The sequence below is a fragment of the Alosa pseudoharengus genome, unplaced genomic scaffold (genome assembly GCF_046254945.1).
Source record: "Alosa pseudoharengus isolate Yale_2024_CS ecotype anadromous, Long Island Sound unplaced genomic scaffold, YU_APseudo_1.1 YU_APseudo_1.1_scf_22, whole genome shotgun sequence".
Classification (NCBI taxonomy): Eukaryota; Metazoa; Chordata; class Actinopteri; order Clupeiformes; family Clupeidae; genus Alosa; species Alosa pseudoharengus.
In genome coordinates, this window is record NW_027468680.1 from 11,759,353 (window position 1) to 11,782,386 (window position 23,034).

At 47.9% G+C, this 23,034-nt stretch overlaps 1 protein-coding gene across 7 annotated transcripts in view; it reads right to left on the minus strand.

Annotated features, from left to right (window-relative positions):
* ralgapa1 (Ral GTPase activating protein catalytic subunit alpha 1) overlaps nucleotides 1-23,034 on the minus strand; it is an 81,600-nt gene that overhangs the window by 55,711 nt on the left and 2,855 nt on the right. For 5 of the 7 annotated variants that reach the window (XM_076300534.1, XM_076300532.1, XM_076300531.1 and 2 more), the window contains exons 2-17: nucleotides 18,029-18,139; nucleotides 16,665-16,714; nucleotides 16,011-16,068; nucleotides 15,386-15,429; nucleotides 14,796-14,973; nucleotides 13,995-14,110; nucleotides 12,968-13,106; nucleotides 12,166-12,374; nucleotides 10,698-10,970; nucleotides 9,257-9,421; nucleotides 8,850-8,960; nucleotides 8,150-8,298; nucleotides 7,601-7,724; nucleotides 6,917-7,154; nucleotides 5,685-5,846; nucleotides 1,464-1,694 (exon numbers count right to left, since the gene is read on the minus strand). In XM_076300534.1, coding sequence (XP_076156649.1) covers nucleotides 1,464-1,694; nucleotides 5,685-5,846; nucleotides 6,917-7,154; nucleotides 7,601-7,724; nucleotides 8,150-8,298; nucleotides 8,850-8,960; nucleotides 9,257-9,421; nucleotides 10,698-10,970; nucleotides 12,166-12,374; nucleotides 12,968-13,106; nucleotides 13,995-14,110; nucleotides 14,796-14,973; nucleotides 15,386-15,429; nucleotides 16,011-16,068; nucleotides 16,665-16,714; nucleotides 18,029-18,139 — 2,358 coding nt within the window. Of the gene's footprint in view, nucleotides 1-1,463; nucleotides 1,695-3,759; nucleotides 3,892-5,684; nucleotides 5,847-6,916; nucleotides 7,155-7,600; nucleotides 7,725-8,149; nucleotides 8,299-8,849; nucleotides 8,961-9,256; nucleotides 9,422-10,697; nucleotides 10,971-12,165; nucleotides 12,375-12,967; nucleotides 13,107-13,994; nucleotides 14,111-14,795; nucleotides 14,974-15,385; nucleotides 15,430-16,010; nucleotides 16,069-16,664; nucleotides 16,715-18,028; nucleotides 18,140-23,034 lie in introns of all 7 variants that reach the window. The other 2 variants (XM_076300537.1, XM_076300533.1) reach the window with 2 other exon arrangements.

The window sequence follows — 23,034 nt, forward strand, 5'->3', positions numbered from 1 at the left end:
GCAGGCCGAGCCGGGCTCCTGGGAGCGCGAGCGCAAGCCGCGGGGTCGGAGGGCCGAGCGGCCCAACCTACCGCGTCTGGGACCGCTGCTGACCGCCGGGCCCTCGCCCGAGACCTGAGCGGCGCCCCCTGTGGTCCCGGTGGAGTTACTGCTGCTGCTGTTGTTGTTGCTGCTGCTGCTGCTGCTACCGCCATGGCTGCTGTGGCTGAAATGGCTGAGGCGTCTCAGACGCGTCTTCCAGTAGGCCTCCTTGGGGTCGAGGGGGTTGTGGAACTGCACCGATTCGGTGGACGGTCGGAAGCTGACATGCACCCCGCTCCCACCTCCTCCTCCATCCCCCTCCCCCCCTGCTCCCGTGCCTGCGCGGGCCCGCTTCTTGGGCCCTACCCGGCCCAGCCGGAGCGAGGAGTGGAGCAGGTGGTGGTGTGTGTGTGTGTGAGGCGCGTGTGTGTGCGTGAGCGTGTGCGAGGGCGGCTGCTGCGTGATGGGCTCTCCCTCCGCCGTCTCGGTGGCGTTCTGTCTCTGCAGGCAGGCCTCCCTCCTGACGCCCTCCTCGCACCTCTCCTCCTCCTCCTCCTCCTCCTCCTCCTCCTGCTGCTGATGCTGCTGCTTCTGCATCTCCACCTCCTCCTCCTCCTCCTCCTCTAGGGCTACGCTCGGACTACTACTCTCCGGGGCCGCAGGGTTACAGCAGCTCCTGGGCGACCTCCAGTCGCAGTGCTCCAGGCAATCGTAGAAGCTGCGCTCGGGGCCACTAACGCCCTCGTCCTCCCCGGCCGAGCTCGCGCTCCCCCTAGCTCTCCTCTCCTCCAGCCTCAATCTCTCTCTCTCTGCCCCTGCCACTATCCCGCTCTCCATCCCTCCTCCTCCTCCTCCTCCTCCCTCTATCCCCCTCTCTGGCCCTGCCTCCTCTGTGCTGTCGCTGGTCAGGAAGCCCGCCCCTGCCCAACTGTCTTCCCCCTGGCCGAAGTACTCCCTGAGCGAGCTCATGAGGTCATCCTCGCCGCCTTTGCCTACGTCTCCCACAAACCACTGGGCCCGATGCTGAGGGGCAGCGAGGGGGTCGCAAGTGAAGAGGGAGGGGGGTGCGGAGGAAGGGGCCGGGTGGCATAGCTGCTCGTAGATGCTGTGCCGCTCGGCGGCGTCCAGCGAGGGCACTCTGCTGCTGCCGCCACTGCCGCTGCCGCGGTTGCCGTCGCCGGCGGCAACGCACGAGGGCGGAGGGGTGCAGGAGAGTGGGGGGAGGTGCTGGTGCTGGTGGTGGGGGGAAGAGGAAAGGGACTGCAGGGGGGTCGGCTCGCCCCCCAAGCTGTGCGGTTGGGGGGCGGCGGGGGCCGTTTCTGGGACAACGGCACCCCTGGAGGTGGTGGCAGTGGTGGTAGTGGCAGTGGTGTTGGTGGCAGAGGGGGTGTGCAGTGGAGGGGGGCAGTTGGAGGGGTCGGGGTCGGGGTGGGGGCAGGCACCTTTGGCGCGCTCTGCGATGAAGGGCTCCATGATGTCAGAGGCGCTGGAGCTGCGGGGGAGAGGTGGCAGAGCTCCGACGGCGCCACCGACACCGCTGCCCGGAGGGGTCAAGTCGGCCTCCACCGACGCGCCGAACACCTCGGAGCTGAGGGACACCGGCGCCGCGTCCTCGCTCTGGGAGCTGTGCCGCAAGCGGGGCCCTCGCGGGGCCAGTGGGGGGTCCTCCATATCTGAGAGACCACAGACAGACACAGACAGGATGACAGAGAGGGAGACAGACAGACAGACACAGACAGTGAGACAGACACAGACAGGGAGACAGACACAGACAGGATGACAGACAGACACAGACAGGGAGACAGACACAGACAGGATGACAGACAGACACAGACAGGGAGACAGACACAGACAGGGAGACAGACACAGACAGGGAGACAGACAGGGAGACAGACACAGACAGTGAGATAGACACAGACAGGGAGACAAACAGACAGACGACAGACACAGACAGGGAGACAGACACAGACAGGGAGACAGACACAGACAGGGAGACAAACAGACACATCCACACATACAGATAAAAACATGATAGGAAAATCCCCATCCACCCACAGACATAGAGACAGAAGAGAGAGAGAGAGAGAGAGCGAGGAAAACACACATATCAACTGTTAGGGGTAAGCCAGGTTTTATACAAATACAACAAAGCAGTTGTATAATCCAACAGGGATGAGATATCTGGATTCAATATGAGGTGCAGCGATATCCCACTCCGTATGTCCGTGCCAATATCTACCAGACGCAGCCTATAGGTAAGGCAGCTCAGCCACACAGACATTCAGCTACGTGTGATTCAGAAGAGCTAGAATACCGCTGCACCCAATGCACTCACATGCAGATGCAACACACACATGCTTCACACACCAGTCGGCTACAGGAATAAAGCACCACACAAACGAATGAACATTCCTGAGGAGAATAATCAAATCATGGCAACAACTCTTGACAGTCTGATAACATTCCGAACTCTCAACCAGTTCAGTTGAAAGGAAGAAATGCATCCATACGGTGATGGCAAACAGTTTAAATGAAAAAAGGAAGAAACAAAGGTAGCCGTTTCTGGGAGGTAGCCGTTTCATAACGATGTGCAACGTGACTGAGCGGTATCAGTTATCTCTGACACAACGCAATGGACTACACACACGTGTGTGTGATCGCAATCACGGATCATGAGTAAAGTGTCAGAGGCTCAATAGAGTAGGACATGTCTCTGTGCTGAGAGAAATGCCTTTGGTGAGGAGATATAGAAGGCAGAGAAGGACGCCAGAGAGGGAAACAGTAACGTCACACAGTAACACACATCGCAGAGCTACACACACACAAAGACGTGCAAGGCTAAATGCACGACCGAGGACTGGTAGGGGAAACATTTAAAAGGAACAAAGGAAAGTAGCACACTTAGTGCTAGTGTGCATCAAGCAAGGGAATAGGTATCGGAACGTCACATATTACCAACCGTCCCGTATTTCCAACCTCTTACGTGTATTGTGTCACTTAATATTAATTTCTATACAAACCAAGACGGCGGATTCCTAAAGAAACGCAAGCACCCACACCATAGTGTATCTAAATTACCTATGTACCAAAAAATTTCATTTTACCGTGACTCGAAGAGCTGTAAACAATGTTGTAAGTCTGCGTGTACAAATCCGCTTAGAGCTCCAGTGGAATTTTGATTTCCGACGAGAATTCTCGAGCTAACCGTTGATGTGCCGTGAGAAAGGTTGGGAATAGTCACCCACCAGCCCAGCACTAAACTCCGAGCGTGGTAAACAAAATCGGATATTTCAGGCAGTAAATGCCCCGGTAAGAACCAAACTAGATTTTTTTTCAAATCTACACACCTACGGCTACTGAAAAATGTAAGGTTCATTTATCAAATGTTATTTTGAAGTATTAAAAAACATTGTTGTTTTAGAATTTTTGAACGAAATGGTTGGTAATTAGCACGTTTACGATAATATAGTGCAGACACATTGACAACACAAGGAAGTGCAAGACACACACGCACACAGACACACACACACAGTCAGAGGGTTTACATTAGGGGAGGAACGCAAGCAAGTATTCACACACACACACACCCAGACACAGACACACACACAAACGGTTGGGGCAGCAGGCTGGGGGTGTTGGGGCTGGGTTAGGTTAGGCTGGGTTATGGTTGGTTGGGGGTGGTGCAGGGTGCAGAGGGGCGGAGGCAGGCAGGCAGCAGAGGAGAGGAGGCGGCTCTACCTGACAGCTCGTCTGCTAGGGGGGTGAGGACAGAGTCAGGCAGGAGAGGGTGGACAGGATGGATCAGGACAGGAGCACTTTTAGCGCTGCGGATAAACGACAAGCTGTCACCCGTGGAGCAGCTCCGCAGGGCTACAGCCAGACGCCACAGAGAAGAGAGAGAGAGAGAGAGAGAGAGAGAGAGAGAAGGATGGAGGGAAGGGAAGAGATGGAGGTGAAGAGAGAATAAGAGGGAGAAACAGAACGGACAGGCAGAGAAAGAGAGAGAGAGAGACAGAGACAGACAGAGACAGAGAGACAGAGAATGCAGGAACAAGGTAGAGAGAGAAGGGATGGATAAAGCAGGAGATAGGGCAAGAAACAGAAGGAATAGAGGGAAAGAGAAAGTGAAGGGAAAGAGGGAGAGGCAAGAAAGACAGAAGGTTAGGAAGAAAAGAGAGGAGGATGGGATAGAAAGAACAACAAAGGCGGTAGGGTAGACAGGGAATGAAGACAGAGCAGGTTGGATAAAACAAGGGCAGGGAGTGAGAGAGCCAGAGAGAGAGGGAGGGAGGGAGGGAGGGGTGTGGTGAAGTGAGCCAGAGAAGAAGGGAAAAGGGAAAAGGAGGAGAGTGAGGTTTGGGTTTCAGCAGACAGCAGTGACTAGTTAGAAAAGGAAGACTCAAGGTAGCAGGAGAGGAGTGGAGACTCTGAGCTGGGATTGTCCAATCCGCTACCAGCTGTGTGGTGTCCATGGTGCACGCAGAACAGGGGTGTTATAGGGAGCTTATTGTGAGAGGGACGGTGTGCATAAGACTCCACTGCAGTCCCATGGCCTTAAAGCAACAGTTCAGCCAAAATCAAGTTAACAATGACTTTCTACTAACAGGCTATTCTTTCATTAATCTAATACATGTCCGACACAAAACAATGTCTTTCTGCTTTCCTTGGTTATATTGTATATAACAAATAATACAAGTCTTAGAACACAATCTAGCCAGAAATGCAATGGCAACTTGATCTGGGCTGAACTAGTCTCCTGCAAGGGAATGTGCATCTTTTAAAAACAATGTACTCATTAGCAAAACAAAATGGTAAAACACAACCGTCTATACATGAACTGCATCTGTCGGTTTAAAACATTCCAATCTAATAGAAACGTTTGCATGGAAACATAGCTATCAGGCTATTCTGCAATGACAGCTGAAAAGTGTGTTATGCTTGTGGCACTATCCAAGTGATGATCTACAACAGTGGAGAGGTATTAAGTCAAAATGTTGAGGCATGTTACACTACTGGTTTCCCACAGTAAAGCATTCCACAGTGACCACTGTGCTTCGGAAAGAGCACCATAAGAAGCCTCGTTCCACAGGAGAATGGATAGCACACTCTTGCAATAAAAACACATTACTTTTCATTTTTATCAAGATGCTTAATTATTAAAACACCTTGAAGCTCTCAGCTAACATCTCACCACACAAATTAATATGATTCTCATTAAAAATGTACTTAATAACTTAATTAATTGTCCTATCAAAGTGTTATTAACAAAAAGCAAATTCATTACTTACATGAATTCAGTTATAAAATTGTGCACAAACTATTCACTTAATGTATTCATTACATTACATTATAGTAGCAGTCATAGATATATATATATATATATATACACTGACAGTATATATATCTATGAGTAGCAGTTATCAATGCTGTTCTTGAAGTTCTCTCCCCATCCCTACTCTGAGTCCAAGTTAGTGGTATTAAAATGTTCTAAAACTCCAAATGTTCTGTTCCAAATGCAGAGCAGCAGAGAAGAACCCAAGAACCACTATGCATTATAGCATACAGATGTATACTACATAGAACTGGTCAAGGAAAAACTAGAACTTAGACTTAGAATCTCTATATGCTGTGTGTGTGTCCACTGCAGGTGTCCAACCACTCACCCACGGTCTTCTGCCGCACGATGCTGCGGGCCTTCTCGATGCCGGGCGACCCAGCTGTGGTGGCACTGCGCTGGCGCATGGCGGCCTGACCCGGCGGGTCACGACTCCAGCCCCTAGAGAAGGAGCGGTCCACCGCCATCTTGTGGCCCTCGTTAATGCCACCTAGAGGGTGGGAATCACACAGATGGAAGGTCTCAATCCACTGAAAGGATAGATAGATAGATAGATAGATAGATAGATAGATAGATAGATACTTTATTGATCCCCAAGGGGAAATTCAAGGTCTCAGTAGCATACAGACATCACACACAACATTCACTAACAGCAGAAATAGTAATTAAAAGTGTATAATCTAAAAAAATATTTTTAATATTTAAAAAAAAAATAATTTCAGTAACCACATAGTGGGTGATTTAGCATGAGACGCTTGCAATGACTGAGGCAGGAACTGAGCCTGTTATTCTCTGTGCATAGTAAGGTAAGGTGCTCTGTGAGAGTGAGTGTCATGGTGATGGTGCAAATGAGTCAGTCCAACAGTGCAACAGTGCAAGAATAAAGTCTAGAGACCAGCATAAAATAAATATGGACATATAAGAGAGTAGGCAAGGTAATATAAAAAAAACTATAGAGAAACTACATATATACATATATAAACTATATATATATATATATATATTACTATATTAAGTAAAGGTATAAGTGTGGCCACAATCCGGCTGTGGGATGGAGGGAGGGGTTATGCATATGTGCTAATGTAGCACGCAAACAGTGAAGCAGTAAGACAGTGGTAAAAAAGTGGCTAGTGGACAGACAGTACACAAACATGGAGAGGCAGACAGACTATGCGGAGAAGTCTATCTCTCCTCTTCCCGTGAAGCATTGAACAGTTCAATTGCCCTGGGGACAGGTGGGTTTGTGAAAAGGGCAAATAATATGATAACACAAAAAAGTGTCCAGCTTAGCAGATGAATTTGTTCAGCTTGCTCCACAGAAACCTAATTTTGTTTACATAATTAGATTGTGATTCAAAAATAATGCTAATTTGGTAATTAGATCCATCTGTGAGAAGAAAATACTGAAACAACAGAAGAATGAAGAATGTTTCACGTCTGACACAGGTGAAACAGTGCAGAGTATTTCAAAACAACTCCGAATGGACAGGATCAGGCCATTTGAGATTTCTCATTCACAATAATCCTACATTTCCCATCATGCCCTGCTCCCTCCCTGACCTTTGCCCTTGTGCTTCTTCTGCTTCTGCTCGCTGAGTTTGTCCAGGGGCAACTCGTTGAGGTCCAGGCTGTAGAGGTGGCGTGCCAGCACCTTGGTGAGCGTCTCCATGGTGAGCGACCACTCGGTGACCAGCTCCTCCCAGCAGGTGAGCGAGGAGAGAACGGCCAGCAGGTCATCCCACAGCTCGCGCGAGATGTACACGTTCAGGTTCCCTTTGATCCACGCCACGATCAGAGTCTGAACACGCCAGAAACAAAACAACACAGAGACATCTGAATGCATGATAGCAATGCAAAGCATCATAAAATATACACAGCACAGTAAGATACTATGGATATAAGCATCTTCATCATTATGGTGATTCGAGCAACGCTGTTTGAGCAAAATGTATCTGAGGATTCAAGATATGATTTTTCTTATTATAAATCATATATTAATTCAGGATGAAAAGAGATCCTACTTTAAGTGAGCCTATGGCACTGCCGTTTCTGCTAGTCTATGCTTTAGCAATTCCCCTAGTGGTGTGACCACTATATATGATTTTACAATAAGTACACTATTGGCAGGATTTCAACTTTCAACCGCAGCATTCTTGAACTGGTCATCCGATTGCGTTATAAGCTTGATCTGGGAGTGAAAATGTACAGTTGGTAGGAAGTAAAGAGAAGACTGTGAGACGGCACCTGGAAGATGGCCCCTGCTAGCCGGCCAGAGAGAGTGGGATTCTTCTTGCCGGACGGCGTGACAGAAGGGGCTCTCTTCATCACACACTCTGTTACCCGGAGCAACACCAATAAGATCTGCTCCCTATGCGCAAAACAGCAAAGAGAGAGAGAGTGAGGAAAAAAAAGAGAGCAGAGAAAGGCATGAAAGTTCATAACATTGTTTCACATCATTTTAAGAAAAGCATAATTCGTGATGAGGGGTATTAGCCATTCAGCAACCTGTACTTTAAAAAAAAAAGGAATTTGGCTCTGGAAAATGTTAATTGTATTTCAAGATGCATTAGAGCACTTAACTGCAAAACACTGTAGCAAACAACAAAGCTTTTAAAAGTTTAATCACAAGCCAGCAAAGATGGATTCTGTGACCTTCTTTGCACTTCTTGTCATTAAGGAATTGGGAAGCTGGGTGACCCCTTTTTAGCCAGTAGCATGGTGAAGATGCACACATACATGGTCTTTGTGGTCTATTGTACACAATTCTAATATTCTAACGGAGCGCTGCATTACCATGTCTTCTGGTCCATGGTCTCGTGCATGACGAGGCTGCGGTAGATGTTGAGCACACGCTTGCACATGTCCACATGCTCCTCCAGCAATACCTTCAGCTCGTTAGCCGGCTCCAGAAGAAACACGTTAGACGAGTTAGTGATGAAGACCTGAGAGAGAGGAGAAAGGGAGGGAAGGAGAGACAGAGTGAGACAATTTGTAGTTTTTAATTGACGAAAGTGTATGGTATTTAAACATGAAGTGTGATCGATCGTATTTTGTGTGATAGTGTGACTACAAAATATGTGCTCTAAGCGATGTTGGGTACTTCTGTTGACGTTCAACCAAAACAGAGAGATAGCTCACTACTCCCTCCTCCTCCCTCCCGTGCAATTGAAACTCTCCTAAACACGCATCTCGTCGGTGATTGGCTGGAACAGTTTGTTATGTTTTTATGGCTGGACCAAGTTGTTTTTGTTGCCGTTTTTGGAACCTGGGTTGTCCATAGAGACCGCGTTTTTTTTACAGTGTATTTAGGGCACAGGCAGCTAGCGGATGGTTAGGTGATGTTCGCAGTATGTGACAAATATTGTTTTAGCTTAGAAACCGCGTAACATCGCACCTTTAAACATTTACCCCATTGTATAACCTTCCATATACTGATTCAGATACTGTGTGTGTGTGTGTGTGTGTGTGTGTGTGTGTGTGTGTGTGTGTGTACCTGCAGTGTCGACTGCACACCAGCGTGGACGCTGTACTCCAGCATATTGCTCTGGGAACTCCTGCACCAGCTCGAAGTCCTGCTGTGACTGGACACCTTCATTGACCTCTCCTACGACGTAGGGAGGGGGGAGAGAGAGAGTGAGAGTGAGTGAGTGAGTGAGAGAGAGAGAAGGAAAGAAAGAAAAGGAGAAAAGAGTGAAAGAAAGATTTCTCATCTATTTATCTGCTACCACTTCCAACAAAATGGGGAATCCAGTGGAACCAGAAACATTATAAATTTGACATTCAGTGACAAAGTGACAGAGACAAAGTGTCTGAGCGTATGGATTTTGGCAGGTCTAAAAAGTACTTTCGCTGCCCATGCGGACTCTGGCACGTAAAGTGTGCCCAGTGCCCAGTGCCCACCTCTTCGTCCTTGTCTGTGCCGTCGCTGGCGGAGTCGGCGTGCGTCCGGTGGTCCTCCTCAGGCTCCCTCATGAACACGGGCTTGTCCTCCAGGGAGATCCACTCTTGGTAGACGCGCACCACCTTACGCATGGCCGCCGCCTCGCACATGGGCAACAGGAACGCCTGCAGAGCACAGCACAGCACGCCACAACGCAAAGATCAGCAACGCGGCTCCATCACGAGAAAACAATAAAAACAGCACAGGGGATGAGATGCAGCTTTACAGAAACGTATATGTCAAATAGATACTGAGGATGGATGTATACATCAGTATGAAACTTATATAATATTGACATAAAAACAGACAGATGATTTATATAGTGTTCCAATGAACCATGCATACTGATAGATCATGTTCTGATTATGTGTGGCCATCAGGACAAGTTCACCGATTTGGTGCATTTAGAGTTAGCATCATTACACACTTATCATAGACTTTTGAGTAATTACTGTGTTAAAGTACACTACAAATACTTCCTATTGAGTGGGAGAGTTCCCTAAACAGTCTATGGGAGTAAATGTCAGAACTCTGTGTGATTTGTGTCAAGACTGAGGCGCTTCTGTAAAACGGCAACATCTATTGTGTGCAACTTCCTCAGTGAAATGGTGAACTTCCTCCCTCTGTCCCGTTTCAAGTGAAATCTGCCGGGTACTTGTCCTCTGTGCTACACAGTTCCGACGCAACATTGAGTGCTCCTCTATTGTGGCCCTGTAAATCTGCCTGATATCATGGCCTCAATGAGCGGACAGCTCATCCCAACACACCAAATACTGCAGCTACGTGCTAATCTATCACTCCTCTGCTACATCTGTGGTAATGGTTTCTTTTTATTTCACATGTATCTGAGACAGACGGTGCATGTTAATAAGCCTCACTGTTCACATGTCAGAATAGCTAATTAATAGCCTATCGGTCTTCCTTTGCTCTAAAAGGGCTCCCTCATCTTAGCTTCTACAACTTAGAACTTCCACAAGTTCTTCAGGAGCACCTAGTGAGTTACATAGATATTAGAAAGCTAGATACCGCATTGTCCGTCAAGTTCTATTAGGTGGCATTGTAAACGCGGCCGCCATATTGCTGGGGGTCAACACCTTTACCGTCTATGGGCAACACTTGCCGGCAATCAGAGACACCTGTCTGATTTCCAGTCAGGGTCACATGCTCCTCCATTGGCCTCCAGTGATTGTTACCCCCACCAAGATGGCGTCGCTATTTACGTACGTTCTGGAGCCCAATGCGGCATCTAGCTTTCTAATATAATGGTGAGTTCCACCTTATGAATATGAGCTCAAAATCATCCAACAGAACAGAGCACAGAACAGGTCCCCTACAGAGGGCTATCTAATTGTCCATGGCTGGTGTCTGTTCCGCATAGTATGGTCCGGCCGTGACACACACCTGTCGGAAGATCTCAGTGATGAAGTTGACATTGGTGCGCGAGGAACAGAGGACGCGGCGGACCACCTCGATGTCGGTCAGGTGCTCCTCGTCCACACTGCACAGGCTAGACGAGCTGGGCTCACGTTCAGTCAGCGTGCTCGTGTTGGAGTGCGACTGCTCGGGTTCCGCACCGCCACCCAGCCCTCCGCCGCCCATACCACCGTCCAGCGAGTCGGGCCCCCGGGGGCCGCCACTGTCCTCGCTCCGCGCAGCCAGACCTGCTGCTGCTCTCTGTGGGGGGGCACATGAAGGCAGGGGGGTTACTAGAAGTGCCTTTTAAAGTACCAGCTTTTTTAATGTGTAACTCGCATAAATGCGAAAAACATGTTTCCATTTCACTTTTCCAAAACGTCTGAAAAACTACCTTATGCAGTTTATACTTTTTTTACATTTTTTTTTTTATTCAAGTGTTTTAATTACTGATTTTTCATTTCATAATTTAGATTTGAGCATTTTCAGGGTTAATGGAAACCTGCGTAGTGTAGATTCATGTGTGTGAGAGACAGACAGACAGACAAAGAGAAAGAGAGAGAGAGAGGAGAGTCTGTGTGTCTGTGTGTGTGTGTGTGTGTGTGTGTGTGTGTGTGTGTGTGTGTGTGTGTCAGGGTGAGAGACAGAGTGTAAATGAGCAAGAGAGAAAGTAATAGAGAAATATTGACTTTGTAAAGCCCACACTGGGCCTAAGGACACTAGAGAGGATTGGTGAGTGCATGTCTGTGGGAGTTTGTAATTGAGCTTGGGCCTTTTTAAAATTCAGGACCATTCTCTGTGCCAGTATCGCCGCCGGTTTGTACCTTCACATGAAACTGCCACCCCCTCACCTCCACACACTTACTGTACATCTCTCTCTCACACACACACACACACACACACACACACACACACACACACACACACACACACACACACACACACACACACACACACACACACACACACACACACACACACACACACACACACACACACACACACACACACACACACACACACACACACACACACACACACACACACACACACACACACACCTTACTTCAATCTTAAGCAAGGCTGTGAACAGCAACAGTGGGTGTGGTGGAGCAGCTGTTGCATCACTGCCTGAGAAACGATAATCCCAGGTCTGATGTGTGAATGCTGCAAGACTCTATCGCTTTAGATAAAAGCACTTGCTAAATACCAATCCCGTTACTTTACTTTTCACCTCTCTTATTTATTGATTTATTATTATTCGGTCAGGCTCTCTTATTTTTATTTATTTATTTAATAATGACTATAGTAGTTGCTTGGCACCAAGACCTGAGTTGTTATTTCGTTCTCCTCATGCTCCCATGTTGTGAGAATGACAATAAAGCATCTATCTATCTATCTATCTATCTATCCATCCATCTCTCCTCTGCTTCCACTGTGGTGCATCATGTGTTACCTGGATGTTCTTTGGCACGTTCTCTCCCTCCACGCCGGGGATGAGGGTGGCGGCGTTGGCGCGCGGCTCCAGCCAGAAGGACACCAGCCAGCGGATGAAGATGACGCGGGCGTTCAGGAAGCTCTCCTTGGTGCAGTACACCGCCTCGTTGGTGTCCGGGTCCCGCTTCACCACCGTGTAGTAAGGCTTTGGTCTCAGGGAGGGTACCTCTGTCCATGGGAGGTGCGCACACACACAGACGCACACACACAGACGTGCACACACAGACACACACACACACACACAGACACACAGTCACACACACAGTCACACACACAGTCACACACACACACAGACACACACACAGACACACACACACACAGACACACACACACAGACACACACACAGTCACACACACAGTCACACACACAGTCACACACACAGTCACACACACAGACACACACACAGACACACACAGACACACACACACAGACACACACAAATCAGGTACATAGCACAGAAATAAAAGCCAACAATCCAATATTGTGCATCCATTTTCAGTATCAGAGGCTGATAGGCATCAAGGGACTGCTTGCACTTGGGGCTGTATAAATCATTCTGCAGGGTTACTTTCTGGGAGATGAGGAGGTATGCTTGATACAAGAATATATGCTGAATAGACTTCATGCAGCCTGCGCTATTTTTGACTTGCAACACTTTCTCACAAGGTTTTGCCCAATAAGCAACTCCCTAGGGTGTACAGTAGGCTGTCCCACAGCCTACACCCTCTGAAGGGAGCTCTGAAGGGAGCTGTCGTCTTACCCAGGATGGGGTTGTACAGGCTGGTCTCCTTGGAGAAGTTGGGGAAGATGTGGGGCAGGTAGTACTTCTTGAAGTTGGCGAAGAGGAAGGCGAAGCCCTTCTCATGGTTCTCCTTGTAGCGCCACTCCAGGCTCTTAGCCTGCGAACAACACGAGAGACCCAGACCAGACCAGACGATACAAGAGGTGAGGGATAGAGAGGAGGAGAGGAAAGAAGAGAAGAGAAACAATGGTCTTTATTTAACAGATGAGACTGGACACAGCGCTTGTATTGTTCCTTCTTTTCTCTCTCTCTCTCTCTCTCTCTCTCTCTGTCTCTCTCTCATCTCTCTCTCTCTCTGCTTGTCCTCTACTCCCTCGCTTGCTTGTTGAGGAGGTTGAATAACAACAACAGACAAGGCAGTGCATGGTGCATTTGTCTGAAGCAGCCCGGGGGAACTGTGCCATGTGCTGTGTTGGTGTGTGATAGTGTGTGTGTGTGTGTGAGTGATAGTGTGTGTGTTTGCGACTTTGTCTGCATGCAAATGCATCAAAAGTAGCAACAGCAGCACTTTGCAGACACCAATACCCATGAGGGATGCATCCAGAGCCATCGTCCTGATCGTTATGGGGTCGTCTGATTCAAGCTTTTGATACTCAATCGGCACCCAATCCTCAGAAAGAACTCACACCTGACTGAATGTAGCACTGGCCACACGTATATATGAACCAAGCAAACCAATGTGAAAATTGCCTTGAGGCTTCTTACAGAAGTGGAGCCAAATCAGACCACCCCCTCCCCCCCTCATCCCAGATGCATCTGACACCGAAGCCACGGAGGGTTCACCACAAGATCGGCCTAGTCGGAGAGCGGGGGGGTGGGTGGGGTGGGGTGGGGGGGTCCAGCTGAGGGCACCAGCACCATCCAGCGGTAGAGCAGCAACAGCAACAACAACCAGCGGAAGGACCAGCAGCAGTGTTAGAGGTGTGGGCAGGGCAGGGCAGGGCAGGGCAGTGCAGTGCAGGGCGGGGAGGGAGAGGAGGAGTACCTGGTTTACCATGTATTTCAGCAGGGCCTCCAGGAAGTAGCCCGTCAGGTCCTCCTGGGCCTTATCGCCTGACTGCGGGGGAACCAGTGGCGTGATCTCCTCGGGACCCACTTGAGCTACGAGAGGGGGCAAAAAAAAATAAGAGTGTGTGAGGCAGATTGTAGCCCTCTTTCTCTGTGACAGATGTGCACCAGGTGTGTATGGAATGTCTGCAATGTTTGGAACTAGAAGTAAAAGAGTAGATCAAGAGAATAAAAAAATTAACCATTAACATTAACTAATCACAACTGACTGATTGGGCTGATTAGGACTGTAACTGTGTGATAGCTGGAGTGCTGGAATGTGTGTGATGTGTGATATTGACCACACTGTACACACAGGGATGGGATAACTAGGATGCTAAGTGCTTGTGTGTGTGTGTGTGTGTGTGTGTGTGTGTGTGTGTGTGTGTGTGTGTGTGTGTGTGTGTGTGTGTGTGTGTGTGTGTGTGTGTGTGTATGTGTGTGTGTGTGTGTGTGTGTGTGAGTGAGTGAGTGAGTGAGTGAGAGTGAGTGAGTGAGTGAGAGCAAGAGAGAGAGTCACACACTTTAATGGAGACAGAGTGGCGGGCCACTGAACTCGTTGAGTGATTGAATATGTGTGTGTGTGTGTGTTTGATACATACTCTCCAGAAGGCAGAGTGGTGATTAATGAGGTTACTGAATGCTTGTGTGCATATCTATGTATATATGTAGTGAGTGTGTGAGGGCGTGCTGTGTGTGTGTGTGTGTGTCTGAGTGTGTGTGTGTGTGTGAAACATACTCTCCTGCAGGCAGAGCGGCGGGCTGATGAGGTTGTCGAGTGTGCGGGGCCCGTGTTCCGACTGGGGTGCGGGGAAGCCGGGGATGAGACAGGCAAAGATCCACAGCTGCTCCGGCAGGGCGTTGGTCTGCAGCGCCTGCATCCACAGCAGGAAGAGACGCACGCCCTCACGACGGATCTGTGTGTGTGTGTGTGTGTGTGTGTGTGTGTGTGTGTGTGTGAGAGAGTGAAAGGTTAAGAGGTCAGTTACACCAAAACACTACATGGACTAGCCACAGCGCTCAAACCACCCGATATACACCCAAAGTATTTTTATATTTGGGTATATTTACACCCAAAGTATTTTTACATCCTCAACATTTATCTGCCAACTTTAACCACATAAAAATAGAGAAGTTCACCCACACTGCTCTCACACTCACACACTAATAAAGTATGAGAACATGCAAGTTCCCTAATCTAACCCATCACTGGAGAATGAGTGAAAAGTTTAATGACAACTAAAATGCATTTTCAAGAAAATACCAAACAATCGATATATCCACTGTCTAGTAGGATGAGAAGGCTTGAAAACTTAGCACTGGGCTCACCTTTAAGGAATTTCCTGTGTGTAACAGCTTCTTGAGAATAAGACCTGGGAGGGTAAAAACACACAGACACAGACACAGACACACACACACACAAATGACTCACTGTTCAACTCTCTCCCAAATCACACCAACACAGCTTCCCTGAAAACTCACTATATTCACTTGTCACACACACCACCCACACTATTGTTGCATCTCCATATCAGTGGTGTCAGAGTTCTCGGTCAGCCCTGGGTCAGTCTTAGCCCCAGGGCCTTGGCACTCTCTGGCTTTCTCTCGGTGGTCTTTGTATCCATCTGAGCATAGCCTTCAGCACAGGGGAAAAGGAGAGACCACCACCAAGCAAAACCTATATGTGTGTGTGTGTGTGTGTGTGTGTGTGTGTGTGTGTGTGTGTGTGTGTGTGTGTGTGTGTGTGTACATGTGTATATGTGTGTGTGGTCATCAGCCTAAACTTAAATGGCTGGTGGTCTGTGGATATGTGCAGCCTACAGCTAAGTATATACTATAACCATGCCACTATGCTTTACTTATTCCATGGAATAAGCCAACTTTCTACTCTTCCAGTAGCATTTACTTCTTTTAAAATACTTATACACAATCAAGGGGATCCTCATTTTGTTACCGATGCTGTGAAACTGCCATCGTTGATGGATGCGCTCTGGTAGAAGTTGCAGGATTTTCTGCACAAAGAAGAGAGAGGCGGTGTAGGCAAAGCAGCAAGACATGAACATACAAGAAAATATGTTAACATAATTACAACTATAAACTCCAATATTTCTACTATCAGGGTCATTACAGCAGATTACTGTCTACACTCTGGGTGAGATCATGTCTGGCTTCAGAAGGTGTTGTGATGAAACCAGCGCTAACTGCTACCTGCTATCCGTGACTCAGTGGGCTTACAGTAGAAACCTGGGCGAGGTGAGCAACACCTGTTTTTCTGGACCTATTCTTCCTCTTGGAAAGGAGTGTGCCCAACCTATACACTACTGTGCCTGTGTGTGCCTGTGTGTTTGAGAGAGAATGAGGTGATACTGACCTCATCAATACATGGACACGGAAACTACCTTGGCGTATACACAAACAAAGATAGGAAACCGACAGGAGGGCCTGTGCAAACTAACCCCAAGGCTCTACAATCATTTGGGTCTAGCCTAAACACTAAAAATTCTGCACCAATGTGGAGTATCATCTGTGTGTGTGTGTGTGTGTGTGTGTGTGTGTGTGTGTGTGTGTGTGTGTGTGTGTGTCTTAAGGACTGTGTAGGAGTCCTCACCTCAAATATGAAAAGAATGGAGTCCAGCTCTTCCCTTTGCGATTTGTGACCTGATGAAAAATATTTTTTTTCCAGTTTAGACATAAATATTTACATTAAAACATAGACTCACACTCACATCCCTCTGACACACACACACACACACACACACACACGCTAAGCACACACACACACACAAAGCCATCTACTAGGGTGCACACATAAGAGGCACCACATAAGAGGAATAACATGCATCGGTTTTCTCCAAACACACATCAAACGCTGGATTGGAATGCAAAACTTAAACTGCGAGTAATCTTTCACACACAGTGAAATAGCACACATGCGCACACACGCGTGCACACACAACACACAACACACAACACACAACACACACACACACACACACACGGGGACAGGAGCATGGCAGATAATTCCGGGATGAAAGAACGGGCTATTTCGGGAACAAAGCCACCTTGGTTTGATACGCCTGGATCCACAGTGCCCAAAAACCAGAGAGGACAAGCTGCTAGTTGACAGAGAAACAGAGAGGAAAGAAAGAAAGAAAGAAAGAAAGAAAGAAAGAAAGAGAGAGAGAGATAGAAAGGGAGAGAGAGAGACCGAGAGCACAGTGGCACAGTCTCCATTCTGAAGTAAACACTGAGGACGAGGTCCGAGGAGTGGGGAGACGGTAGAGAAGGCCATTCAGGAGACACAGGAAACACTTAGCCTTGGACCAGACGGCACGGCCAGGCCGTGTCACAGGTCACTCTCTACCGCTGACCACGGCAGCCGAGAGCAGAAGAGGCACTGGGCGTCTACTTTAGAGGACGTCCAGGCTGGAGAGGTTTGAGGTTGGGGGCGGGGGTTTGGTTGTGGGTTGTTGTGGTAGCGCCCTCAACAAACTTCCTCTTTGTAGCCAGACAATTATCTCTTGTCACTGCACAACAAGGCCCTTCAGAAGGCCGCCTTTAAAACTTCGGCTTAAATGGAGGGGGGGAGGAAGGGGGACCAAAAGCTAATTCCGCACTCTACAGCTCTCCAGATAGCATTTTTAAAATGCATTCATTTTGGGAATGTTTTTTGGCCACAAAGTCCGGCTGCGGTTAATGGAGGCAGCTTTCTGCGGGAGCTGCATGCATTGCCTCAGCATGATCTGCAGCGAGCTCCATGGCTTATCTCTTGCAAACTCAATGGGTTGCATCAGCTTCAGCAAAATCTTTGTGCACTAAAATGGCTATGTGGACGCAAAGGGCCAGGAGCGGTGCAAGGCTGACATGACATTTGCTCTGGTTTTGCTGCATCTGTTTATACCAAATAAAACCATGCCAAATTTGCACTTTGGGTTAAGGGCGCCTGCTGTCCACCCTGCCCTTCAGACCTACCTTTCTGTTTCAGGTTGACCTCGATGGTGACAAAGTTCTCAAAAAAGACATAGTAGATGTGGGAGTAGTTCTGGTCAAAGAAGTGCTTCAGGTCCACAGACTCCGCGTTCTCTGAGAGAGAGAAAGAGAGAGAGAGAGAGAGAGAGAGAGAGAGAGAGAGAGAGAGAGATAGAGGGAGATTGATTACATTTCAAATACATGCTAATAGGCTACATACTAATCTAAAACCAGCTTTAGGTTTTCATACTAATAATGAGTATCACCATCATGCAGATAAACCCCTGTGTCTGGATCAGCTATGCCACTCCCTGAGTGTCTAAGCTGTTCAGCACTGATTTAACAAATGAGCAAGTGAAGCAAACCAAATCCAAAAGGCTGTTGCCACATCAGATTTAACCTCTGTGCTGCAAGATCACACAATCGCACAATCATGTTTATTACACACACACATGCACACACACAGTACACACTACTTGTGACCACATCAGTGTGTCCCTGTCATGAGAGAAAAGGGCATCTGGACTGTGAAGTGTTTGCACTGGGCCGTTTATTACAAGAAGTCAGGGCACAGGAGAAGGAGCGTCTGACTCCTATTAGGGTGGTAATGGTATACTGTAGCAGCCTACCGGTTTGCGGACACCGTATATAGTGTAGGGGCAGTCTGGACTATCACAGGCCATGTACTACTAACGTGATCCTGTGGGAGTGATGTGATCACGCAAACCATTAAGTTAACATTAAGAGAACCAGAGTCCCTCCCAAGTTTCCTCCACAACTGCCTCGTCACTTCCTACCTCAGTTTTTAACCCTTCTGTGCTCTCTGTTCTCAGTAGAAGAGAAAGTGTCCAGATCTAAAAACATGAAGATGAAAGCTCACTGACAGGACAGGAAGGCACTGAGAGTGTCTGTTGGAGAAAACACAGAGCGGCTGCTACACTTCTGCGAGTGGGTCAGACAGACGCACGCATGTTTGTGTTCAGGTAAGTAGTTACGTTTGTCAGTGTCAAGGGCCCTCGTCTTCCTGTGGCCTGGAGAACCTCAGGCGCGCACACACACACACACACACACACACACACACATACACATAGGCCCACACACACACTTCAACCATTTATTTATGTCCACATAAAGAAAATGGTACAGGGACACAAATATTAAGAATGCAGTAAAATATATATGCAAACCCGTGGACCAGTAGCAGACACTAGGTCTTCACAATATCACTTAAGTCATATATAACTTAACAAGCACAATACTCAGTTCTTAAGGGTATAAGTACCAACGTCTCCGCCATATGTGGCGGCTGCCAATAATAGCAGAGATGGCACAGTACTTTGCAAGCTGTTTAGCCCTCGCTTTGGCCATCCCAAGTTGTTGCAGCCCTCTTACTACCAACCTGTGTACATGTCCTAGACTACCAAGTATGAATACGAGTAGTCTACACCTATAGCCTAGCTCTGAGATGATGTTTAGGAGTGGTTGGTATTTAACTACCTTGGTGTAAAAAGCATTCTCCATGCTACAATCAAAGAAGCTTTCCAAGAGATATCCTGTGCATGATTTCACCCCTTAATCCACATGGAAGCCCCATCCCGCAGGAGGAGAGTTGAGTGAGTAGGACAGTAAGCCCACTCTGAGTAGCCTGCAGGAGGAGAGGGGAGTGAGTAGGACAGTAAGCCCACTCTGAGTAGCCTGCAGGAGGAGAGAGGAGTGAGGAGGGGAGTGAGGAGGACAGTAAGTCCACTCTGAGCAGCCCGCAGGAGGAGAGGGGAGTGATGAGGGGAGTGAGGAGGACAGTAAGCCCGCTCCATGAGGGAATGGAGGAAGACAGGTGAGGAGGAGAGAGCCAGAAGAGGAGAGAGGAGAGGACCGGGAGGGGTGAAGCTGGGGATAAGGCTGTGGCTGAGCAGGGGAGCGCAGGTGGCTGTGGCGTCCGTGCTGCGTTCTGGGTGCCCATGGGGATCCGGGTTTGGGTTAGGCCCGCAGCTCGCTCACTGTAACTCTTAACAGTCCTGTCTGAATGAAAAGCCAAATAGGTCCACAAATATACTTAAAAAAAACAATGTCCCTGAGCGTATTCCTTTTTTATGACCACATATGGTTAAGAGGGAGCAGTGTAAACTGACCCACAAGGCCTTCTGTCAAGTATCCCTCTCAAACAAGCAAAGCATTCTTTGTCCAGTCCTCAGGAGAGCAGAGATGCAGATGGTTGGGCGGATAATGTAAAGAGGAGCATTCAGCCAGGCCACCTGCAGCCGTGTGACACCGGTCAATATCTCGACCAGCAGCTCTGGAAAGCTGAGACATCACTGCCAAGGCTGCGATTCCAGCCATTAGCCTAGCGGTCTTGTCAGCGCTCCACTAATGCTTAAAACGATGATTCGGAGTAATTTCACCCTAGGCACCATACGAGGCATTGGAAAGTTTGTAAGTACACCAGGAGTTTATTTAAATAATACTTGCCTGATGGATGCTACTATCTGCTACTATACCGCTGCGTCGACGTTACTTCCGTGATTTGGGAAAAGCCCGTAAAAGTCCTGGCAGGAAGCGATTACATTACGTTTTTTGGTATCCCAGTTTATAATATTTTTTTTCCGAAGTGTTTACAACTTAGTGTTAACTAATAATTGTTGCAAACTGGTACTACGAACAAAATATTAGTGCATTCCTGGATCTACATCCTTATGCATGCTTCCTGCCAGGACTTTTACGGGCTTTTCCCAAATCACGGAAATAACGTCAACGTAGCAGATAGTAGCATCCATCAGGCAAGTATTATTTAAATAAACTCCTGGTGTACTTACAAACTTTCCAATGCCTCGTTTATGAGTAAAGAGCATAGTTGTACTACTGTAGACGTTTCGTACCATTCAGGGCATTATTAGTGGGGTAATTTACGAGATAAAAGTTGGTTCCATTACGCCTGGAGAAACTCATTAATTTCTGACAGCGCTACTCGACCAGGGTTCGACCAAGGGAAAACACGTTCTGGGAGGGTGTTTGGCTCGGGGTCATGGTGCAAAGGACCCTAGGGTGAAATTACTCCAAACCATTGCTTTAAAGTCATTCTCTCACTCTTTTGCCCAGTGGTTGAGCTTCATTCCGTGGCGTCTGTAGACTACCCAACCCAAGAGACAATCCCGACCCACAGTTATGCATGGGTTGCTTCCACTCTAATGGGCTTTTAGCGCCATGGGTAATGTGTGTGTGTGTGTGTGTGTGTGTGTGTGTGTGTGTGTGTGTGTGTGTGTGTGTGTGAAAATGAGCTTAGCACTGGCGGATTAGCATACATGAAGTATGTGTGCTATGAGTGTGACTAGAGACAGTATTTAAAAGGGCAACCTTAAGCTTCATGCAGATGAGAAGTGGCTTGTTCCGCTATTCCAGTTCATCCTTTTACAATGACGGAATTTCCGACTCTCATATAACGGCGAACATCAAAAACAGCACTGTAAACAAACTGAAAATAGGAAATGTCAGAAGACTACGAACTGGTACAGCTCAGGGGGATGATTAATTAAGTTTTACGTGAATATGGATCAGACCAGCACTAGGTGAGAGGTCAAATCCTCCGAATAGCCTTGTGCCACATTCGGACAGTCATGTGCAGACAGACAACAAGCATGTGGCCACACAGGTAGTCCTGTGCACATGACGATGCAACCTGGCCAACTAACTTGTTGCACAGCAGGTAGAGGCATCCTGACACTCTGCGGTATGATACGATCTGCGATCCAACACTGGTGCCAAGTAGTGAGAGTCAGGAATGAAGACATGCATGTGACACACGCACCCATGCTCTGCGTTTCAGATGGAGCAACTGACAAGCAGCTGTCAGGGCAACAACCAATAGGTCTGCTGCTCTGTTTACTATCTAGAAAGCCAATGAGAGAGAGAGAGAGGGGGGGGGGGAGATAAAGATGGAGGGAGAGAGAGAACGACCTGATTCTAAGGACTCCAACAGCTCTTTCTCTACTTCAGTAGGCTTTCAGTGGACTGAACTGGCCCCAGACAAAAGACAGCACACAGCAGGGGGAGATCGGACACACAAGTGTGTGTGTGTGTGTGTGTGTGTGTGTGTGTGCTCCAAAATAGCCCCAATGGTCTGCACACACAGAGGAGCTCCTTGATAAGAGGGAGTATTTATAAAACCACTCCGGGCGATAATGTCTCTGTCTCCTTGTTTACCCTGAAGTCTTGCGACTCGGCCGTTTGGCACTGAACCCTGATGACCCAGAGCAACCCTGGCTCACATTGGTTTTGTTTTGCTTTGTCGCCGAGGGCCTTGAGGTAGACAGGACTTTTAGGCCTCGCCTCCGTGTGCAAAATCAGTGCGGTGTTGGTGCAGTTGGTGTTTGACAAAGCTTTGCAGAGAGGCAAGGACAAGATATGGACTGCTGCTTGAGACTTAATAAAATCAGGACAGCATCATGAGGAGTGGTTTTGATTGGAGATCTGTTTGCTTCCATGAACCACACGCTTACCCAGACATTTCTCTGGCATGCCCGCATTTCAAAGTAACCACACTTAGTGCACACTGTGAACAATGTCAGCCAGCACTATTTCAATACAAAGCATGAAAACATAACATGAATCCTATGAGTCCTATGAAACAGTAGCACTCAGATAATGATGTTTGCATCCCTTGAAATAGCTCAGTAGCTGTTCTGTGGCAGTCCACCCAGCTTTAGACCATTCTCTTTGCCTTTGACCCTATACTACCTTGCACCCTTAAAAGGTGTCACACTACACATTTATATAGACAAGACATAACTCCTACTGCCTGCTCCATGGAGTATGAGTATGCAAGATGACAACACAGTACTTCTGCTGGCACCTAAGATATGAACATGCTTTGATGACACCCACTGAAATAAAAATCTACTACTGAGCAGTAGCCTATTTTTCTAATATATGAAATGCCACAAGTCAGCACAGTCCCATCGTTGATGAGTGGTAGTGGCTTTATTTCCATGGCTGTAAGATGGGGTGCCCACTTCACA